We start from the raw sequence: 19635 nt of genomic DNA, 5'->3' as shown, positions 1-19635 counted from the left end.
GGTTACGTTAGACAACGACGCGTTAGATAGTTTTTGCAATACAAGCGCGACCGCGGTTAGAAAAAATATACTCTTGCTTATAAATAAGATTCCGACATCGCGTGGTGGTCGACCGGCAACTATTTTCACCGACTGCCTGGGATTTAGAATATAACCATCAAGCTCAACAAAATGAAAATGAAAATATAACCGTTCTCGAATTAATGGAAAATATAAGATCAAAATCGCGAATATCCGATGGCTCGTTTATGTACAACAAAGTCGATAACGATCCAGCGGTCAGTATGAGTATCTACGAAAAGGTAATGCGTCATGATATCGGTACGAAGCACTACGGTCAGTTTTTATCACATATCGCGAATTTATTGTTTCCCGGTAATTTTCAATCTGACAGAAACGATATACACGTAAATCAAGACTCGATAAACGCGGAAATATTTGCAATGTTATAAGTCTATAAAATTTCAAGACTGCAATAAAGACCCGAAAAGTTTTAGATTTATAATATTGCCGTCGTGTCGGCGTGTCTACAGTAAACCCCGCAACTTAAACAATGAATATATTACGCAGCCCTTGTACCAGGGATTTCACGTTGTTACGCACGTCAATGAAAAAGAGACGAGATGTTTCAATAGGTTTGGAGAATTACAGCAAAGCTTATTGTATAACGCCCGCTTCGACATTAATTGCACCTTTGAAGCGATAATTTTGCCTCGCAGCAAGAGGAGCCGGGTTCGATCCCAGCTTGTGGCACTGGGTGAAAACTCGGAACAACTCCTTCTGCGTTGAGTTTGCAAGTTCTCTCCCCACTAGTTTAAGGGGTTTTCCCCCGAGTTCTTCGGTTTCCCCTTCCATAAAAACTTGTCTAGGTTAACGGTAATAGTTAGTGTAGGGAGCTGTTGGCTCGATCTCGTGGCATGCAGGGCTTGCCACCACCCTCCTACGCATTGTAACCCGGCCACCTGAATTAAGGGTTTCAAAAGTCGCATGATGACTTAGGCCTAAGATGGTGCCTTGGGTATTAGCCTAGCTGATTATTATTAAAAAAACTCCGTTTTCTGAGCGTATAAAATATTTAAAATACATTCAAAACGACCACGTAAGAACAACGCCGAACGACGCGTATTGGTATAGTATCGAATCCGAATATAAAAAAGCCGGGATATATTTAATCCAATAGTAGGCGTGATTGTAAGGAAAAAAAATTCGCGTTTAAAAGAAAAACCCTCGGAATATAGATTTAATCTAACGCGCTGTTACGATTTTATAATCAACTCGATCGTGGATTTGAAAGAAACATCGACCGCCATAGCCGACTTTAGTCGTTTGCACTTTAGTTAAGAAATGGCCGATTATAGAACCGTATGCGTCGCTTACGGTCACGACGACCAAAGATACTTTTTATGCGACTATAATCGAACGAAACAACAATTTGAACACGTGGCGACTTTGGAGCGAATGGTCGCCGATGTTGAAGAACCAATGTATAAATCTGAAAAAAATTTAGTCCTCAATAACAAAAGGAGTTTTATACTTAAGAATTTATTATAACGAATACAACGATATCGTAGGTTACGAGACAAAAAATACAACGGGCAAATACGATTTACCGTACAAGAATAAACTTTTAAATCAATCTTCGAATGAACATTAAACGTCGTGAAACTTACTATACAGGGTCTTTTTTTTTGCTCGGAAAAGTGTTTTTTTTTTCAAATACTATTTATAGTACCGATTTCAAATTTGGAAGGTCAATTCTCTATACCGTGGGACATCAGTTTGAGAAATTTGAGCGTTTTCGGTAATGTGTTTCACCAATTTTGAAAAATTATTTTTCGACCACTAGGTGCGAGATAAAAAATTTCTATTATAAAGTTGTAGGCCGTCATCGAAAACCCTTAAAAATTGTTCACTCGACGAAAAACAATTTATTTATCAGTGAAAATTCGAGCTTGAAAAATTTACAAGTTGGTGAAGCCAAATTACGATTGTTTGAAACGATAATTGAAACCGAATTACCTAATCCAGTTGAAACTTTGGTTAAAAAAACGACCGGATTTAAAAAACACGAGGCTATAGGTCAATCCTAAACATGCATTGGGTATTTAAAGGAAAACTTTGGGAGATTATTATCAGTGTTTGATAATATTTCGAACAATGCCTCGTTATTCAGTAGCTGAGCGTACCGAGATAGTTGCCATTTACTATGGAGAAGCAGCGCAAAACCTTAGAGGAGTGACTGAAATCTTCGCAGAAAGACATCCAAATGGAGCACCATCTGTAAATACAGTAAGACGAGCAATTCACGATTTCAATCAATTTGGTAACTTGCAACCTAGGTTTCGCGGATTGGGCCAACCGGATTTAGACTTCGAGAACAATGTACTCACGTACTTTGTGGCATATCCTCGTCACAGTTGCGCTAACGCCGCTGCTGATTTGGGTTGTTCTGCAAATCGTGTGTGGAAAATTCTTCGTAAGAATCGCTATCACCCATACAGAGCTACGCTCCACCAAGGACTAATTGACGGAGACCATCAAAGACGTTATGAATTTAGCAACTGGTTACTAAATGCTGTCCAAGAAGATAGACAATTTTTGCGCCATGTTTTGTTCTCCGACGAAGCGTCATTTTCTAGAGATGGGCCCTTTAATCATCAAAACAGCCATCTTTGGTCTGACATCAACCCACATTGGGGTTTTGAATATCATCACCAGGTTCAATTTGAACGGGTCAATGTTTGGGTTGGACTTGTTGGAAACCGTTTGATTGGTCCCTTTTTCCTGCCGACGAACCTCAACGGCCAAAGGTATTTCATTTTCTACAGAACGAACTGAGTGACGCAATCGACGACCTTCCATTGGCTGAAAGACGTCAGTTGTGGTTTCAGCAAGATGGCGCCCCTCCGCATTTTTCCCGGCAAGTAACTGAGCACCTCAACAACGAGTTTCCTGAAAGGTGGATAGGGAGAAATGGTCCAGTGCATTGGCCAGCAAGGTTACCTGACCTAACACCGCTGGATTATTTTCTCTGGGGATTCGTTAAAGCAAAGGTATACGCCACGCCCATTGAAACTAGGGAGGAACTCATTAGACGAATAATCAGTGCTTGCCGAGACGTCACACCAGAAATGGTAGAGAAAGCGTTTGAGAACTTAATTGTCCGCGCACAAACCTGTGTTGCAGCCAATGGTGATATTATTGAAAATGTTTTGTAAAAATTTATGTGAATAAAATATCTGCATTTAAAAACCAAACGTGTACATTTTTTCAAGTGTGAAAACTCTACTACGTTTGTATTAGACTTGTTCCCTTTTCAATTATCGTTTCAAACAATCGTAATTTGGCTTCACCAACTTGTAAATTTTTCAATCTCGAATTTTCACTGATAAATAAGTTGTTTTTCGTCGAGTGAACAATTTTTAAGGGTTTTCGATGACGGCCTACAACTTTATAATAGAATTTTTTTATCTCGCACCTAGTGGTCGAAAAATAATTTTTCAAAATTGGTGAAAAACATTACCGAAAACGCTCAAATTTCTCAAACTGATGTCCCCCGGTATAGAGAATTGACCTTCCAAATTTGAAATCGGTACTATAAATAGTTTTTGAAAAAAAAGCACTTTTCCGAGCAAAAAAAAAAGACCCTGTATATAATTTATTTTTTATTTTTAACTCTTTTCATAATAATAAATTGCGATTTTATAGGTGGTTCGTTATTGCTATTGCTAGAAGTTACGTCGTTGATGTTGGTATATCGTTTGCGCTTGTTTTGCGAGAAATCTGGATCGGTGGTTAAAGTCGTTATTGTTTTAGGTTCCGGCGTTTTTTCGCGATTCCGATCTCCTAATATTTGGTTTAACTCGATAACTAACCAAGAAACGGTTATTTTTTCATTAGTAACGTACATATTATAGACTCGCGAACAAAAACGACTCGTCTCCATAACCAGCCCGGGTGCCACTTCTTTGATAACGAATTGTCGCTCGTCGTTTTCCAGTTTTGCGTTCACTGTCGCCCGGCCTTCGATATACGTCGTGCTCGGTGTCGACATCAAGTAGCTATTGTTGAGTTCCACCAAACCAACCAAAACCGTAGCTTCTCGTTCTTTAGCTGGATTTTTTAAATCTAATAATACCATCATGTCCGGCGAGCATAAAATGAATTCGTGGATCCATGCATTGCTGTCTATTTCATCGATACACGACAAAGCCAAAATAATGTATTTATATTTAAGTATTTTATTAATAGTAATGATATTTGGATCCATTTACTCGACTCGCGTCTCTGGTTTTGGAACCATCGATGTGGGCTGTATCGGTTAACTCTTGATGCGTCGCTGCTAAATGGATATCTGTAAATTTACTTTGCTGAATTAATTGCTTACTAAAGAGCGCCGTCACGAGCGCGTAAACAAAATCGTCAATTTTTTTATCCGACGAGAACCGCGAAATGTATTCGACCGTTCGATTGTATTCGATATCAGCGCAGCGCTCGTTAACTTCCAACGAAAATATACGATCGACAAAGCGTTTGGCAATATCAAAGGACGAACATTTAATATGCGAGGAATTGTGAATATTTTGCAGCTGATTCTTGTCCCCGCCAATTATAGTTCCAATTTTATAATGCTTCAGCAACATTAGAGTTAAAAATAGTAACGGTTTCGGCACTACCGTATGTCCATCCATTATAACGAGTGATTGATGGAAGTTTAACATTTTTGCGCTACGAAGCAAACCGACCAGGCACGTTATAAACTCCACTTCGCTAAGTTTACCACTTAGTTGCCGTTCCATAGATTCATATTCGCAGAATTTTAGATTCAGCAATTTCATGATAAAGTTGGTCACGGTATATCGTACGGCGTTGTAGGGAAACGTGTACAGCAAATCGTGTTTATAGATTATAGCGTTGACGGGATCTGGCCATCCGTGAGCGATACTCATCAGCGTAAAGGTTTTACCGGTACCGGGGCCGGCTTGTATTAGAATCATATCGGTCGGATTCTTAAACACGTAATCGTAGATGATTCGTTGTCCAGGATTCAAGTTATTGGGATTATATTTTTCACGTTCTATCGCGTATTCTTATTCGCAAAATTCGTCTTTATTTATATTTGTTCTAGATTTTTACTTGGAAATTGGCTTTAAATGCACGGATGTCAAAGGTGGAACGTTCATTGTATCCGTATTTAACGATCAGGTTTTTTTTTAATTTATTGTTTACTTTTCTTTTTTTTTGCAAAACGATTTACTCTCGCAACGTTATCTTTCTTTCCCCAATGATGCTTATCAATAGAAGAATGATGTACTAATAACTTGGTAGAAGGCAGCCTCTTATATTATATTTATCAAACAAATCGACTAACAAGTTATTTTGCAGTTCTATTCTATTAACGCCAGTACAATTACAGCCAGCAGTATAAACAAAACGCATAGGATGGGGAGTCCGATAATAAATAAGACTCCAGAAATTAGCACGCTAGCACCCGCGACGTAGTTATTTGTTAACTTCCACTCTAAGCATAAAGCGTTTGTTATATTTTTCGTACGATTTCGTATCAAACTTAACTCGTTCAGCTAAAACGTGGGTTTCCGTGGCTTCCATTTCCAATTGGTTTCCGTTTATATTAATTTCTTCGCCTTTATCGATACGAGACCCTTCCGAATTAATCACCAGCGAGTCCAAATATATAATACGATCAATTAGCGATTCAATTTGAACCTCCATTATTTCCTCTTCACTCAAAATCAAGTTCAAATTCGAAATCGGCGGTAGCCGTTTCTAGGGCGCGCCTAAAAGCCAATTCCCCGTTTTGCGTTAGAAGATCTGGCATTTCTGGGGGGAATAGATTTTTATAACCGTATGGGTCCCAAAAGGTAAACATAATGTCCAACAACATCGTGCCGACTAATATCCAACCGATAACTGACGCCGCGGCACTCAATATTTCCGCCAGCATAATTGCCGCTTTAGCACCGACCCGCAAAGTCATTGACGCGACCAATTTAATACCTAAACTCTTTACGCTGCTAGCTAAAACTTTCGCGCCTATCGATCCGCAAATATGTAAAAGTTATTTTCCAAGATACGACGTTAGTTTTTCTATAACTTTACCGCACAAATTTTAAGTTGGCCTAAACCGAGACTAGTAGCAAAATCTATACCGGCTTGCGCCCAAAAGGTTGAATCTGTAGTGATCATTTCTAGCAACTGTAAGAAAGTTTATTTTACCTTTTCAGTCCACGATTTTTCTTTTTCGTCTTCGTCGGTGCCGGAACTTTTATCCGCAGCTTCTTCGAAGCTCGAATAATCAATTCGTTTCCCGTCGAACGATTTTAAATCTCTATCGTTTGTTGAGTTTTGTTGAGGTAAACCCATTCGAGCTCGCGTGAAACCCGACACGTCTTCATTTCGTATCTCCGCTCGCCGTCTATAATTGACGAAGTCGTCGTCGTCGTCGTGGTCTTTAGTTTTGGTTCCGCTGGATGTAAAAAATTCGCCCTTAATATTTTTATAGTAAGTCGCGGCTTTACTCGTTGGTGGTCTAGGATTGGTTTTGATGACTTCGGGAACTACGAACGATGAACTTATATTTTTCCGCCAACCATCTAAGGTGTATATTGCTGGTATTTCAGGCAACTTCGGTAAATTGGTCGGTAGATCGAACGGTTGGTTTCCGTTGGAAAGTATTCTTATACTCGACTTAATATTATTAATCAAAGACATACCAATTACAGAATCCAAAACCAATTCCCCAGTCGTCATCACGCACGAGCCATCTTATTCCAAATGCCGATCGTAATAGTTACAATATGCCGCGTTTGATTTATAAGAAAACCCAGAACCGTAAGGATTGTTACTTTCCATTCTACTAAATCCCGTAGGCATGTCGTTGAGTCGTATTTCGTATCTTATCTGTAAAACGGTTTTTCTAAATACGAAACCATGTTTGAATTTACCATTTGACACGTATTATTATGCCAATTTAACAAAGGCGTGTCTGGAGCTCTAGATCCATCTTCGGTGTATGATATTTTCGCCGTGGTATTAAAAGACGCTGGCTGGCATTGTATATCGTAACTGTCGTTGCCGACGTAATAGTAGCTAGCTACGTTGCTCGGTTTGCAGACGTCTTTTTCTTTAACGGGATTACAGGATAAAAGGGTATATAAAACTTTCGTCATTTCGCTCTTGTTTTTGTTCCAATTGCGTAGTATCTTTCGTAACCTGTGTTATATTTACAACTTCAGGCTGATCCAATTTTAATATTTAACAAATCGGTTCGGTATTAAACGCATCAGTTATAGGATAATCCTCCCCATATATGCGTCTACGTCTTACAATTTTGTCCTAATACGTTTTGCTGGTATTTTCGCGTTTCCGCGTGCTAATTCCCTCCTCAGAATTCAATTTATTTTCATTTACGGAGTTGCTTCTACCCCGACTACTACTACTTGCAGGCGCGTATGTTGGGCTCGATGGTGCGTATAAAGGACTCGTTGGTGAATCCGATGGACGACGTTTTGTCTGATAATACGAAGGCGGCGGACTGGTTGGTTCGTATCGTGGCGACGACGATAAAACTGCCGAACAGCTTGGATCAACGTCGTTGTCCATAATTGTTTTTTTTTAAATTGTTTTTTTCTCTCTTTAAATACGCGATACTGGGTATATACTGTCTGATGTAAATAATAGTTATCGTATCTTATTGTATCGCGGTATTATTTTTATTATACGGCTATCGGTTGAAATAATGTTCCGAGTTAAAAGAAAACGTTTAACTAAAACCCGGATAAATAAAACAAATCCGCTCGAACAAATTTCCTTAGAATTAGCAATGACGACGATTATAAGTCACCGCGCATATAATCAGATGCCTACAGTGACGGAAATGTTAAGCAACATCCAATCGCGAGCGTCGCCGCAAAAAAATCCCGCGTCTTCGACTACCACCATCGTCACTTTGGATCCGTTACTACCCATGCTCGCAAAACCAATCGATCCGAATAAAATAGATTACGCCGACTATGTATACGAAGAAAAATACGACGGAGAACGTCTACTGAGCGTCATCACCAATGCCGAACAACGGGATTTCTATACGCGAACGTTAAAAAAAACCTCATTCGCGTACCCAATAATTCTAGCGGATACATTTACTAACTGCGTGTTTGATGGCGAATTGATATATACCAACGAACACAATCAAATTGTACCTATATGCGATACGGGTTTCAGAAAAGGACTTAAAGCTATATACAAAGTGTTCGATGTTCAATACGCGAACTGGATCCCCGTGTATTTCAAACCCTTACTCGAACGAAAAAACCTACTCGTTAAATGTCTAGTTGAAACGGAACACGTAAAAATATCAGCGTATACCACATGCGTATCTCAAGAGCAAACTATGCGAGAATTTGACCGTGTTACAAAATCTGGTGGCGAAGGTCTTATCTTGAAAAGACAAAATGAGCCGTACATGCCGAACTACAGATGTTGGATCAAACTAAAATCTTTGCATATTAACGAACGAAAACGAGAGTACGAGAGGTACGCTCGTCGTATTTCGCCAGATAAAAACTATATACCTAACATTTTGGAATGCGAATATTACGAGGACAACGAATTTAAACTTGTGTGTAAAGTTGCTAGTGGTATCGATGCCGGAAAAAGGAACCAAATAAAAATGCTAATAGATTCGAACGATGGGTTCTTTTTAAAACCAACTATAGTCACGATAATTGCTGACACTTTAACGAACAAAAAATCGTTACGACATCCGAGTCTGAGTCGTATACGATTCGATTTGGATCGCATTGATATCCAACAGTTCAAGCATTAACTTTATTATAAAAATAAATAAATAATATATATAGCCGACATTCGCGATGATTCCTCTTATTCTTAAACTAGTATCGGGTGTTAAGACGAGTAGAGGATAACTAAATATGAACCATTTTTTTCAAGATGGCCGCCATAACCCCCCCCCAAAACACCCCCAAAATATTTTCCAAAAACAAAATTTTTGTCCTTGGAAAAATCGAAAAACATATTTTTGTTTTCAATCTCAAATTTCACCTTGAAGATGATCCTTGACCTCGACGCCTGACACCTGTCCACCACCCCTAAGCCTCGGTCTATCACCCCAACAAGTTGGGACACGATCGAACAAGGTCGACCCGAGATATCGGCGGTAATATGTAACCCCCCCGATTACGTCAACTTATTTACTTTTGGTGTCACTTTTTTCGTTTTTTCGTTTTTTCGCCATTTAAAATGCTAATTAGTTATTTGCGAGATGGGGAAACCTTCGCTTTATAGCCTTGACAAGTTTGTCTGTCACGTGCTATCGAAATAAAATACATATTTTAAAACACAACAAATTACAATAGGCCTGATTGGTCAATATCCGCCCAATAACTTATGTTTACCCCTGTTGATATGAAACTTTATTTACTTTTGGAGATAAATAAATAATACAATAACGACATAATAAACAATCAATACATATTTTAAAAACACAACAAATTACAATGGCGCTGGTCAATATCCGCCTGAGATATAGCCAATTTTGTATAACCCCGGTCGAAATAAAATACAATTTAACTTACCCCTGTCGAAATTAAATACATATTTTAAAACACAACAAATTGCAATAGGCCTGATTGGTCAATATCCGCCCAATAACTTATGTTTTACCCCTGTTGAAATGAAACTTTATTTACTTTTGGAGATAAATAAATAATAAACAATCAATACATATTTTAAAAACACAACAAATTACAATGGCGCTGGTCAATATCCGCCTGAGATATAGCCAATTTTGTTTATAATAAATAAAATAAAATGTATTTACTTTTGGAGATACATTTTTTTAACATTTGCCATACAAAGGTGTAATTTTATCAGGGAAATTGGTTTTCAATAGTACTCCAATACATTCTAAAGTAACAAAAACAAATAAAACTATTTTTTTAAATAATAAACTAATTACATAATACACAATCAAAAACAATCAATACACAATTAATAAATATGTTTAAACCTTACAATGGTCTTGATTGGTTGATGATTATACACAGTAAACCAACGGGTATTTATTTGTGGCTAAATTAAAACAAAATTAAGTTTAATCATTTTAATTATTTTTAAATTAAATATTACTTACTTTGATTTATAATTTTTTAACTTTCTGTTGATCAGCATTACCAGAAGCAAGCTCTATGAAACTCTGCCGCATTGTGAACTATAAAAAATATCTATATATCTTTAAATTCATAAATTAAAAAATTACGTCTAGGATAGAACTGGTTCAATTGCATTAGCCTTGTAAAACTGATTTGATACCCACCCTTAATTATCGTCACGTGTAAACGTTATCAACTACAGTTACAGCCTTGTAAAACTAGTTTGGATTTTTCAACAATTTTCTAACAAACGATAAAATTATAAACGCAGATCACGTTTCACAAGGAAACATTCAACAGAGCCAGTGATATGAAAAAACTGGTTTTTAAAAACAAATGCAAGATATTAATAAAATATCAATTTATAAATCCTCTAATTTGAAAAAATTTTAAATAAAAATGAATTGTTTTAAAAACAAAGCTGATTAACAATTTACTTTTTGAAGATACAATCATTTATAATACTTAACAACTATTAGTAATAATAATAATAATAATACTTCTTTTGCAAAAGACTAACTGTATTGGCTACCAGGATATTTCAATAAATTAAATTTAATTATTAAAAACGTAGAAATAAATAAAAAAGTATCATTTTTGTATTTTTATATTGTCAGCGTAGTTTCTATAAATCAATTATCTGTAAGAGCTTTTATTATAAATTAAGATAAAAATATAAGATTCATTATTAAAAAATAGCCAGATTTGGAATGTCTCACTAGAATAAAGTGAATTTTCTCAAAAATACTTTTATCTTATATTAATAAATAATAAGTGTAGCCTTGTACACTATCGAATGTTAATTATAAAACAATTTAATTTTATCGTATATGTTTTTATATAGAGGGAATTATTTACGTGTTTAAACAGGCAACGTAATTTGTTGAACTTGTGTGCTTTTTCTAACGTACGATCGCAACTGTCCTAGGTTTTGTTATTCTAATAAAAAGATTAAAACCAAACATTAATTAACACAAATTATATTCTGTTTCCAATCCAAGGTATCAGATTTCGAACAATTTAGCTTAAATTATTATTTACTAATTATACGACATGTTCTACAACCTGTATCATAAAACCGTTTGATTTATGGATTTCAGTTTAAACAGCAGACCAGTTATCGTATTCACAATCACAAAGACAATTCAACTGTTAAGTACACGTTTTTTAATTTTACATTAACTGTGGAATTCAAAATAGAAATATTTATTGCAGAAACATGTTCCTTAAAAAAGAGGATATTTAAATCGATTATTTTTTTTATTTTAAACCTTAATTACCGTGTCATTATTAATTCTGTTACATTCACAATGCGCTTCTGATTTCACCTGTCTGTTATTAAAATTTAAATATTCGGTTTTTATGTTTGCAGAGCGAATTTTACATTTTCAACTAATGTTAAATATGTTAGGAATTCTATTTATAAAAATATTTTAAAAATTAATTTAAATTTTATTTTTAATATTTGTTAAAAAAAATTCAAAACAACCATTTACTTTCATTGAAGATATTCAATAATAATTATAATTTATATTAACCAAAACGAACTTTGCAGATAGAAAAAGGATGTTTATATATGTTGGTAAACAAGACAGCACAAACAAATATACTAAATTAATATTGAGTTAATTAAAAAATAAAATAAAATTAAACCAAAAACAAAAATAAGAATAATAATTTAATAGAAAAAATAATCAAAAGATTCATTAAAAATAAGTTTGAGCTCTAATTAAAGAAAAATTAATTAGTTTATAACAATTTAAATAACAATGTTATAAATTCCTCTATCCGTAAATAATATTTGTATCTGTTGTCAAATAGTTGAGATTTAAATTTAAAAAAAATAAGTTTGATATTTTGAAACAAATGTTAGGTTGATGTTCTAAATAAAATAGCCTTTGTTGAATATTTCAATTTGAATTGATAATGATTTTGTTGTTTTTGATGTATAAAAATCATTGAACAATCGCTTATAAACCCAATATCATTTTTCTTTATATGTGCACGGTAACTTTCCACCAACTATTTTAATTTCTATTACAAACATTGAAGCTTTAAACAACATTAGCAATTGGTGGCTCAAGGTTTTAACATAAATAAATAAATAAATAATAATCAGCTAGGCTAATACCCAAGGCACCACCCTAGGCCTAAGTCATCGAGCGACTTTTAAAGCCTTTAATTCAGGTGGCCGGGTTACAATGCGTAGGAGGGTGGTGGCCAGCCCTTCACGCGAGCCAACAGCTCCCTACACTAACTATTACCGTTAACCTCAACATTACAACCATTTTTCGTTCCGAATACAAGATCTTTACGACGTTCTAATTCTATAATAAAGAAAATCTACAATTAACGTGGAAATTGTAGATATCCTTTCCAGTACCAAGATCCACATTTGGAAAAATTATAATTTTATTTAAAATCTATTTTTTTTGGACAAATATTTCCGTCATAGTCCTACAAAACTGTTAAATGTACACATAAGACAAGAAAATTTAAACTTATACGAAATGTTTATTATATTTTCTACAAAAGCATGTTTGGATGTATTATGCAATAACCGTATGATTAAATCTTATAAGAATTATCGCGATGTTTAGCGTTATTTAAAACTTTGAATGCTTGAATTAGTAAAATATTTCAAACCAGGCAAGAATAAGTTCCACTTAACCGAGAGAAGAGTATATGAATCGCAAAACACATTCTAGCCGGGGGCCACACTATTAATGGATAGGTAATTAACTTCTAGTCGTTTAACCTGTGGGTAAAAGTGATGAAAATGGAGTCAATCGAACCTCTGGTAATACTGTGATGTTATCATGTTGCCGAGCTTGTTCACCTTGGTATTAGGTATTACTTTTACGGTCTGTTATTGAACGTTCACAATTCACTTCTCTGTGATTCAATAGGATTTATTGACCATCGCCTTGATTAATATGTATTGTATGTTACAATTATTACAATCAGTTTAATTTATTCCGATAGTTGGATTTACCACATACTATACAAATAATCCTTTAAAGTTGATCATAGCAAATTTAACATATTAATAATGGTGTCCTAGGTAAAATATTTACATGCCAAAAGAACATTATTAGATAAATAGACCAAGCTTAAAGACCATTTTCAATATAATAATATATCAAATGGGCTTTGAATTTTAAAATGTAAAATATATTATTACAGATTTGACATACTATGAATTACATTATTTTTGCGGTATTTATGAAGATTATAGTAGAATATCGCATTAGGAAACATTTCCATAATTTTAGTTTTAATGTAGTATGCAATTGTCAATTTAAAAGTAACAGTCCATCAGTTTGATATTTAAGAACATTTGGCAAATTATGTGATTATTAAATTTTAGTCATTCCAGGTGAGATAATATTAAATTATTTTAGAATAAAGTCTTTATCTTTCAAGATTTACTGGTTCTATTAAATAACATGGAACAATGACAACATTTTTATCATCAGAGTAAATCAATCCTATTTCTTTTGAAATAAATTGTGCACCCTTTTGCAAAATAGCGCAAATTAATGTATCTTTGTAGCGATAAATTCTATATTATTAGTGATTTGAAGAAAAAACCCATGGGCAATTTCATATAAAATGGGTAAATTTGAATACATTTCGGCTAAATCAAATTAAATTGGGTAAGTTCTTATATTATTGGATTAACTGAAATTATTATGATTGACTTGATAATAAATTGAAAACTTTCGAATACATTTTGGTAAATTCTTGTATCTTGGGTTAATTGAAATAAATAAATTTAGTAGAAACAACATTGTCTACATTTATATAAATTTTAAGAAATTCAAATGTTATTTTTTATTTGAATAATTTTTGGTAAATTCCAATGATATTGCGTAATTAATATAATTTTGTTTAGTTTTTTAATTTTGACTAAGTTCAATTTACAAAGTGTAAGTTCATTTACCATTGGGTGGTGCCTCAGGTATTAACTTAGGTGATTATTATTATTAATGGGAATAATATCGATACATTTATTATCTAATTAAAATAAATATTGGGTAAATTTATGTAATGTTTTTGTAAATAGATGAGTGCTTGCAACGAACAAATAGACCGAATTATTGAAGAATAACTACGGATTTTATCGGAACATGAGGTATTTGGTGGCAGGTGTTTTGAAAACAAATGGCATAATTAAGAACTAGCTCAAAAACAGGTAGCTGATTTAAACAGCCCTATAATATTACAAATCTTTGTAAAACTTTAGTTTTGGGAAATACCGCTAGAAGACGCCAGTCACATTTAACCATCATGTGACTACAGCAACTTTTTCTTGATTTTTATAATCATCCAGCATTTATCAACGAATCTTTTCCGATGACTGACAGTCAGTAAAATACGTAAGAAATGCATTTTGAAAGTAAAAGGATAAAGAGTTTCAACTCAAATTTTAAGGCAACCCTTTTTAAATGTAAACGAGTTGGCAGTTGTAGAAAGGGTGATCATCCTTTACTAATTCATATACAGCGGTATCCGAATTGCAAATTTGTTCAGGATGAATCTACAGAAAATGTTCCCGTGCTACGCATAACGAACAATCCTTGGAATTTAAGCCCCATGCGATCTTAATTGGTACGAATACAATCGTTTAAAAATTTCCCGATCGATCACATAGACGTAAGAGATTTGGCACAAGCCGGTTTTTACTACACAGATTTCAAAGACTGTGTCAAATGTTTCTCCTGCAATGGAAAGCTGCTATGCTGGAAAAAGAACGATATTCCTTTCGAAGAACATGCAAAATAATACCCGAGATGTAAATTTGTTTTAAAGCAAAACTGTGGTAATATACCGTGCGAGTATCGTTCAAATCAAAAACCCTATTCTAGCTTAAGCGAGAAGGTTTTGGTCTATTGTTTAATTATTAATTTAATTAACAGTCTAGATCGAAAGAAATCTAAACCATTTTGTAGCATTTTATAATTAATTTTTTAGCAAAATATCGGTTGATCGAGTACTATAAAAATATTATTTAGTTAACATTTAAATTAAAACAAAAGATAAAATAAATATTAAATTGTTTGTAATTTAGACTAAAAATATTACGTTGAATAATAAAAAAAGGTAGTATGAGTTTGAAAGACTTTTATTTTTGAACAGGTTTTCAATACTTATAATTGTGTCTAAAAGAAAAGTTAACTACCGAAAAACTCCTAAAATTAAAACAGTAAAAATGTTTCAAAGTTAAAAAACCAATGTTTCAAACTTTAAAAAAATGTGTGTGGAATATATAAACCTTACGAACCACCATACAAGTTACAAGCAAGTGTTTTGATAGGTCACAAAACGTCAAACATCAAAGAAATTGGTAAATTATATAAACGGCAAAACTGACAATCAAATATAGAATTATACAAATAATTTCAATCCTTATGTGCAAAGATTTATTGAAAAGTTACTCCATCGGATGATATTACTGAAAGCACCCGAATCCAATTTCTACAGGGTTAACATCCAAGGAAAAATTGAACGAATTTTTTACACAAGGCTATCAACATAATGAAAAATTGAAATTATTTAGAAGTTTGTAAACTTTTGAAATTACTTTGAATAAACTTTTTTTAAACCTTATCAAGCTGGCTCATTTCATATTTACTAAAAATTTTGGCTGAGGCAAGGAGGTTTGTACTTTTTTACAGACAAAAATACATTTAAAAAATCGAGATTGTTAATTTTGTGCGACATTATCATTCGTCTAACTTGTTTTCCTCGAGAACGGTGTAAATGACTAAAAACTATGCAAAATTGGTAGTTTGAAATGTTTTTCGTGACAGTGTGCTCAATTCGTGTAAGACTGTTTTATAAAACTTGAAACTATTGCGAAAATATAAAATTTGTTAAGAAGTAAATTTATGAAATTTTCTTTAAATAAATATTTATTTAAATGTGATGACAGAGAATAAATTTTTTATTTACAAACTGAAAACACTTTTTAAATATTGTACGTCATTTAAACAATGATCCATTAATTCCCTTACGTCAAATGGGCAATAACCTATAAATTGATCCAAAAAATCTTCTTCCACTTGATAATCCTGTGAAATACGAAAGGCAGCGTAGATTTCTACGAAATCACAGAGTGCTTCTCGCTATTATAAATCAAACAAATTAACGATGTTTCGTGTAATGAAATTGATTTCTTACTATTTCGTATGATCGCTTAAATGTATCGGCTCTTTCCGAAAAATTGATACTGTTACAACTAGTCGACTGTCCGACCTAAATTTTAAAGATACTACAACAACAAAAAACAATTTTAAAAACAATATAAGTTATTTTAAAAATACAAGTTTTAACGTACCCTTTTTAAAAACCATTGTGTATTTAATGAATTCTTCAAGAGAAATAGTACCAAAAATCCACTTTTTTGTGATCAAAATACACAATTTTTGCCGAGTTAATTACAAATTCAACGTAACGGCTATAAAACACAGTAAATTTAGTTCTAGTTAGATCGAATAAAACGTGCAGGAATGTTTTAATAGAGCGCGGCGCGTTTCTCGCCGTTCTTCCTTATCGTAAGGCTTTTTCTCCCGGTATACCCTGGAGTTGGTGCGCGTAACGTTTTCCCTCACGCTAAGATAGCCCGCCGGCTAAGACAGTTGGGGAAACTCCGCCTTGATGAGGGTTGTTTTATCTGATTGTTTAGTATGTAATAGTATTATGTAAATTTATAACGCTACCAAGTAAAAACGGTTTTAAATGTGCGGTAGATGGCCAAGTCAAATAGCGATTTCAAATACTCCTGTATTCATCCATACAAAATATTATAAATATAACTATTAAAATATAACTTAACATTTTTAAAGACAATACAAAAGTAAATTAATTAAAATTTAAAAAATGCAGCCGATACATTTAAGCGATCATACAAAATAGTAAGAAATCAATTACACGAAACATCGTTAATTTGTTTGATTTATAATACATTTTAAGACTCGCTTTTACTGTCTGCTACGTTTTACAGTCTGTGAGGTTGATATGTTAATTTTTGGGTTTTAGTTCTTTAACAATTAATCTAGTTTACATCTAAAAATACTAACTTATACCGCCAATGTCTTGCTTATTTGAATAAAATTGATAATAGAACTTTTTTTGCAAAACTTTATTTTTAACATAAAACTCAAAAATTAATAATACAATGTTATAAAATAATTTTCAACTCTGAACCTGAAATTAAATATGTTTGTAAAAAATTGTTATAATTTGTTTTTAAATTATCTTACATCCTTCTAGCTATCACACTCTAAAATAAAAACTCTGATTTAAAATTTAAAACTTTTATTAATATTTTACAACATTTTTTGTTGGCACAAAGGAACTATCGTTAATAACATTTAACACGCTATCTATAAAAACCACTAAATCGTCTATCGCCTTTAAGAACCCAGTTTTTGGGGCTCCTTCCAAAAGCATTTCGTGAGAATTATGCTCTTTTTGAAAATATATCGTTCTTTGTGCAATCAAATCCATTTCAAGTCTTCGATTCAGTTTTTTCAATTCTTTATTTAAATGTTTAATCAGTTCATAGTCCTTAAACGGTTCCTTATTTTCTTTATAAGTCATTATTCGCCAACAAAAATCAAAGCGAAACTAGTTTGTATAGAAAGCGATGTGGTTTGTTTTTTCTAACAGACCACGTAATATAAACTACATTAACAACCCGATTTTAAACAGGTTACACAAAAATATTTTATCGTTACACCTTGAAATAAAAATTATAAATAAAAATTTTTTTAAACTTTTTTTTTGTGATATTATTTTACATTTCCAATTTGGTAAGAATAAATGGACACAAATGAATCTGAATACCGCGAACTATTAATGGTACATCACAATCTTTCCGTCTTTCAACAATTAAACCGTAGAAAGGGCGAAAAAAGCCCCAGGTGGATAATTCATCTTAACTCAATAATCTTTTTTTTCCGAAATCCTTTGCAAATATTCGTTAGATAGGTTCCTTTCGTATGAAAGGTAACAAACTTTCAAGGAGTATTCTCTCTGCTATATATTCCGTTTGAAGTTTTCGTTTCTGTTTTTTCAATTCTATAATTGTATGCTGTAGTGACAACAATTCATTCTCCTTACACAATTCTTTATTTTGTTCAGCACTCATTTTTTTCGACTGTCGTCAACAGATTTTATTCTGTTATGTGTCAAAAGTAATGAAATAGGCAAAAATCCATAAAAATAAAAATTTTTGGTATTTGTTCATAGAGTGCCGGTTTTAAATAAAATTCTTTTTTTAATCATCACACTAACATCATTATCGAAAGCACGTGCCAGTTCTATTATTCCCGCCCATTATTTCGTTTTCCATGAAACCTAACGATCGTTTTGTCGTTATAAAATACCAACTAGCTTGTGAAAATGATAATTTGACTAATCTAAGTTATATATATTATATTTGCTGTTGCCAATAACTAAGTCTTTAAACCAATCTTGTGACGTATACGCTAAAATGTAAAATAATAACAGATGGCTGTATGTATTAAAAATGCAATATACCTACATACATTTTTGTAACGAAATTTTCCATTATTGAATATTTGTACCCAATTAAATTAATTATAAATATAATTAAAATGAAGCATAAGCAAGCGACAATAAAAACCATTGACTGTACGCTTAATAAAGAAACCATTCAAATTAAAAATACAGCCCTCTAGAAATTATAATAGTGGTAATAATAAATGTAATTATTAATGTATTTCATAGTTTACACATAATATAGGTTGTTTACATTAAAAGACGGGAGATAAATAACTCCATATGTCATCTTCAAAACTTATTGTAGCCTATTGAACCAGAAAACGTACAAATACAATAAACAGACTAAGATACGATAAGAACGATTTATTCTTAATTTGTTACGTTTATTCAATACACGAAGAGAAACGTTCACGAATGCAAATTTTTTCACGCGGACAAATACATGAAATTAAGTTTTAATACGCTTATAGTAGTTAAGATGCCTAAAAATTCCAGATAATAAGACGTACGTAAATTCTGGTACCTTACAATATTCATTTACCTAATTTTAAGTTTAATTTACGCTTAGATTTATCTTTGTTGTCAACTTATTTCAGAAAATTCAAACTGATCCCAGTTTTTTACAAACTCAGTGAAATATTTCATGCTTCACATTTATAATTTTTAAAGCTTTTAAATAATTTTGTGTGGCAATATAAATTTAGTTTGAGGTCGATGCTATCAATTGTTAATAAAAATTATACGTTATTGAGTTTTTATTACTAAACTTGGAGAGACTTATTTTATCAATAATTATATTCATCAAACAATCATAGTAGGGATGATCTGATTTAGAAAGAATTGGTCATATATACCCAGTTATTTTTTAATCGGAATTGTATTTATACATTGTTGTTTTCTTGTAATA

At 33.0% G+C, this 19635-nt stretch overlaps 1 protein-coding gene across 1 annotated transcript; it reads left to right on the top strand.

Moving 5' to 3' along the window:
• Positions 1-7843: 7843 nt before the first annotated feature.
• Positions 7844-8848, top strand: LOC149956319 (uncharacterized). The gene has a single exon (XM_090166851.1). The coding sequence runs from the start codon at positions 7844-7846 to the stop codon at positions 8846-8848; it is 1005 nt and encodes a 334-aa protein (XP_090022977.1).
• Positions 8849-19635: the final 10787 nt, after the last annotated feature.

Source organism: Leiobunum rupestre, chromosome 2, assembly GCF_980474605.1.
Source record: "Leiobunum rupestre chromosome 2, qqLeiRupe1.1.hap1, whole genome shotgun sequence".
Lineage (NCBI taxonomy): Eukaryota > Metazoa > Arthropoda > Arachnida > Opiliones > Sclerosomatidae > Leiobunum > Leiobunum rupestre.
Note: the sequence above shows the minus strand (reverse complement) of the source record. Positions and strands in the feature narration are given on the sequence as shown.

What these genes read in the sequence shown, in the direction of transcription:
- LOC149956319 (XM_090166851.1), top strand. Translation starts at nt 7,844, where the DNA reads ATGACGACGATTATAAGTCACCGCGCATATAATCAGATGCCTACAGTG.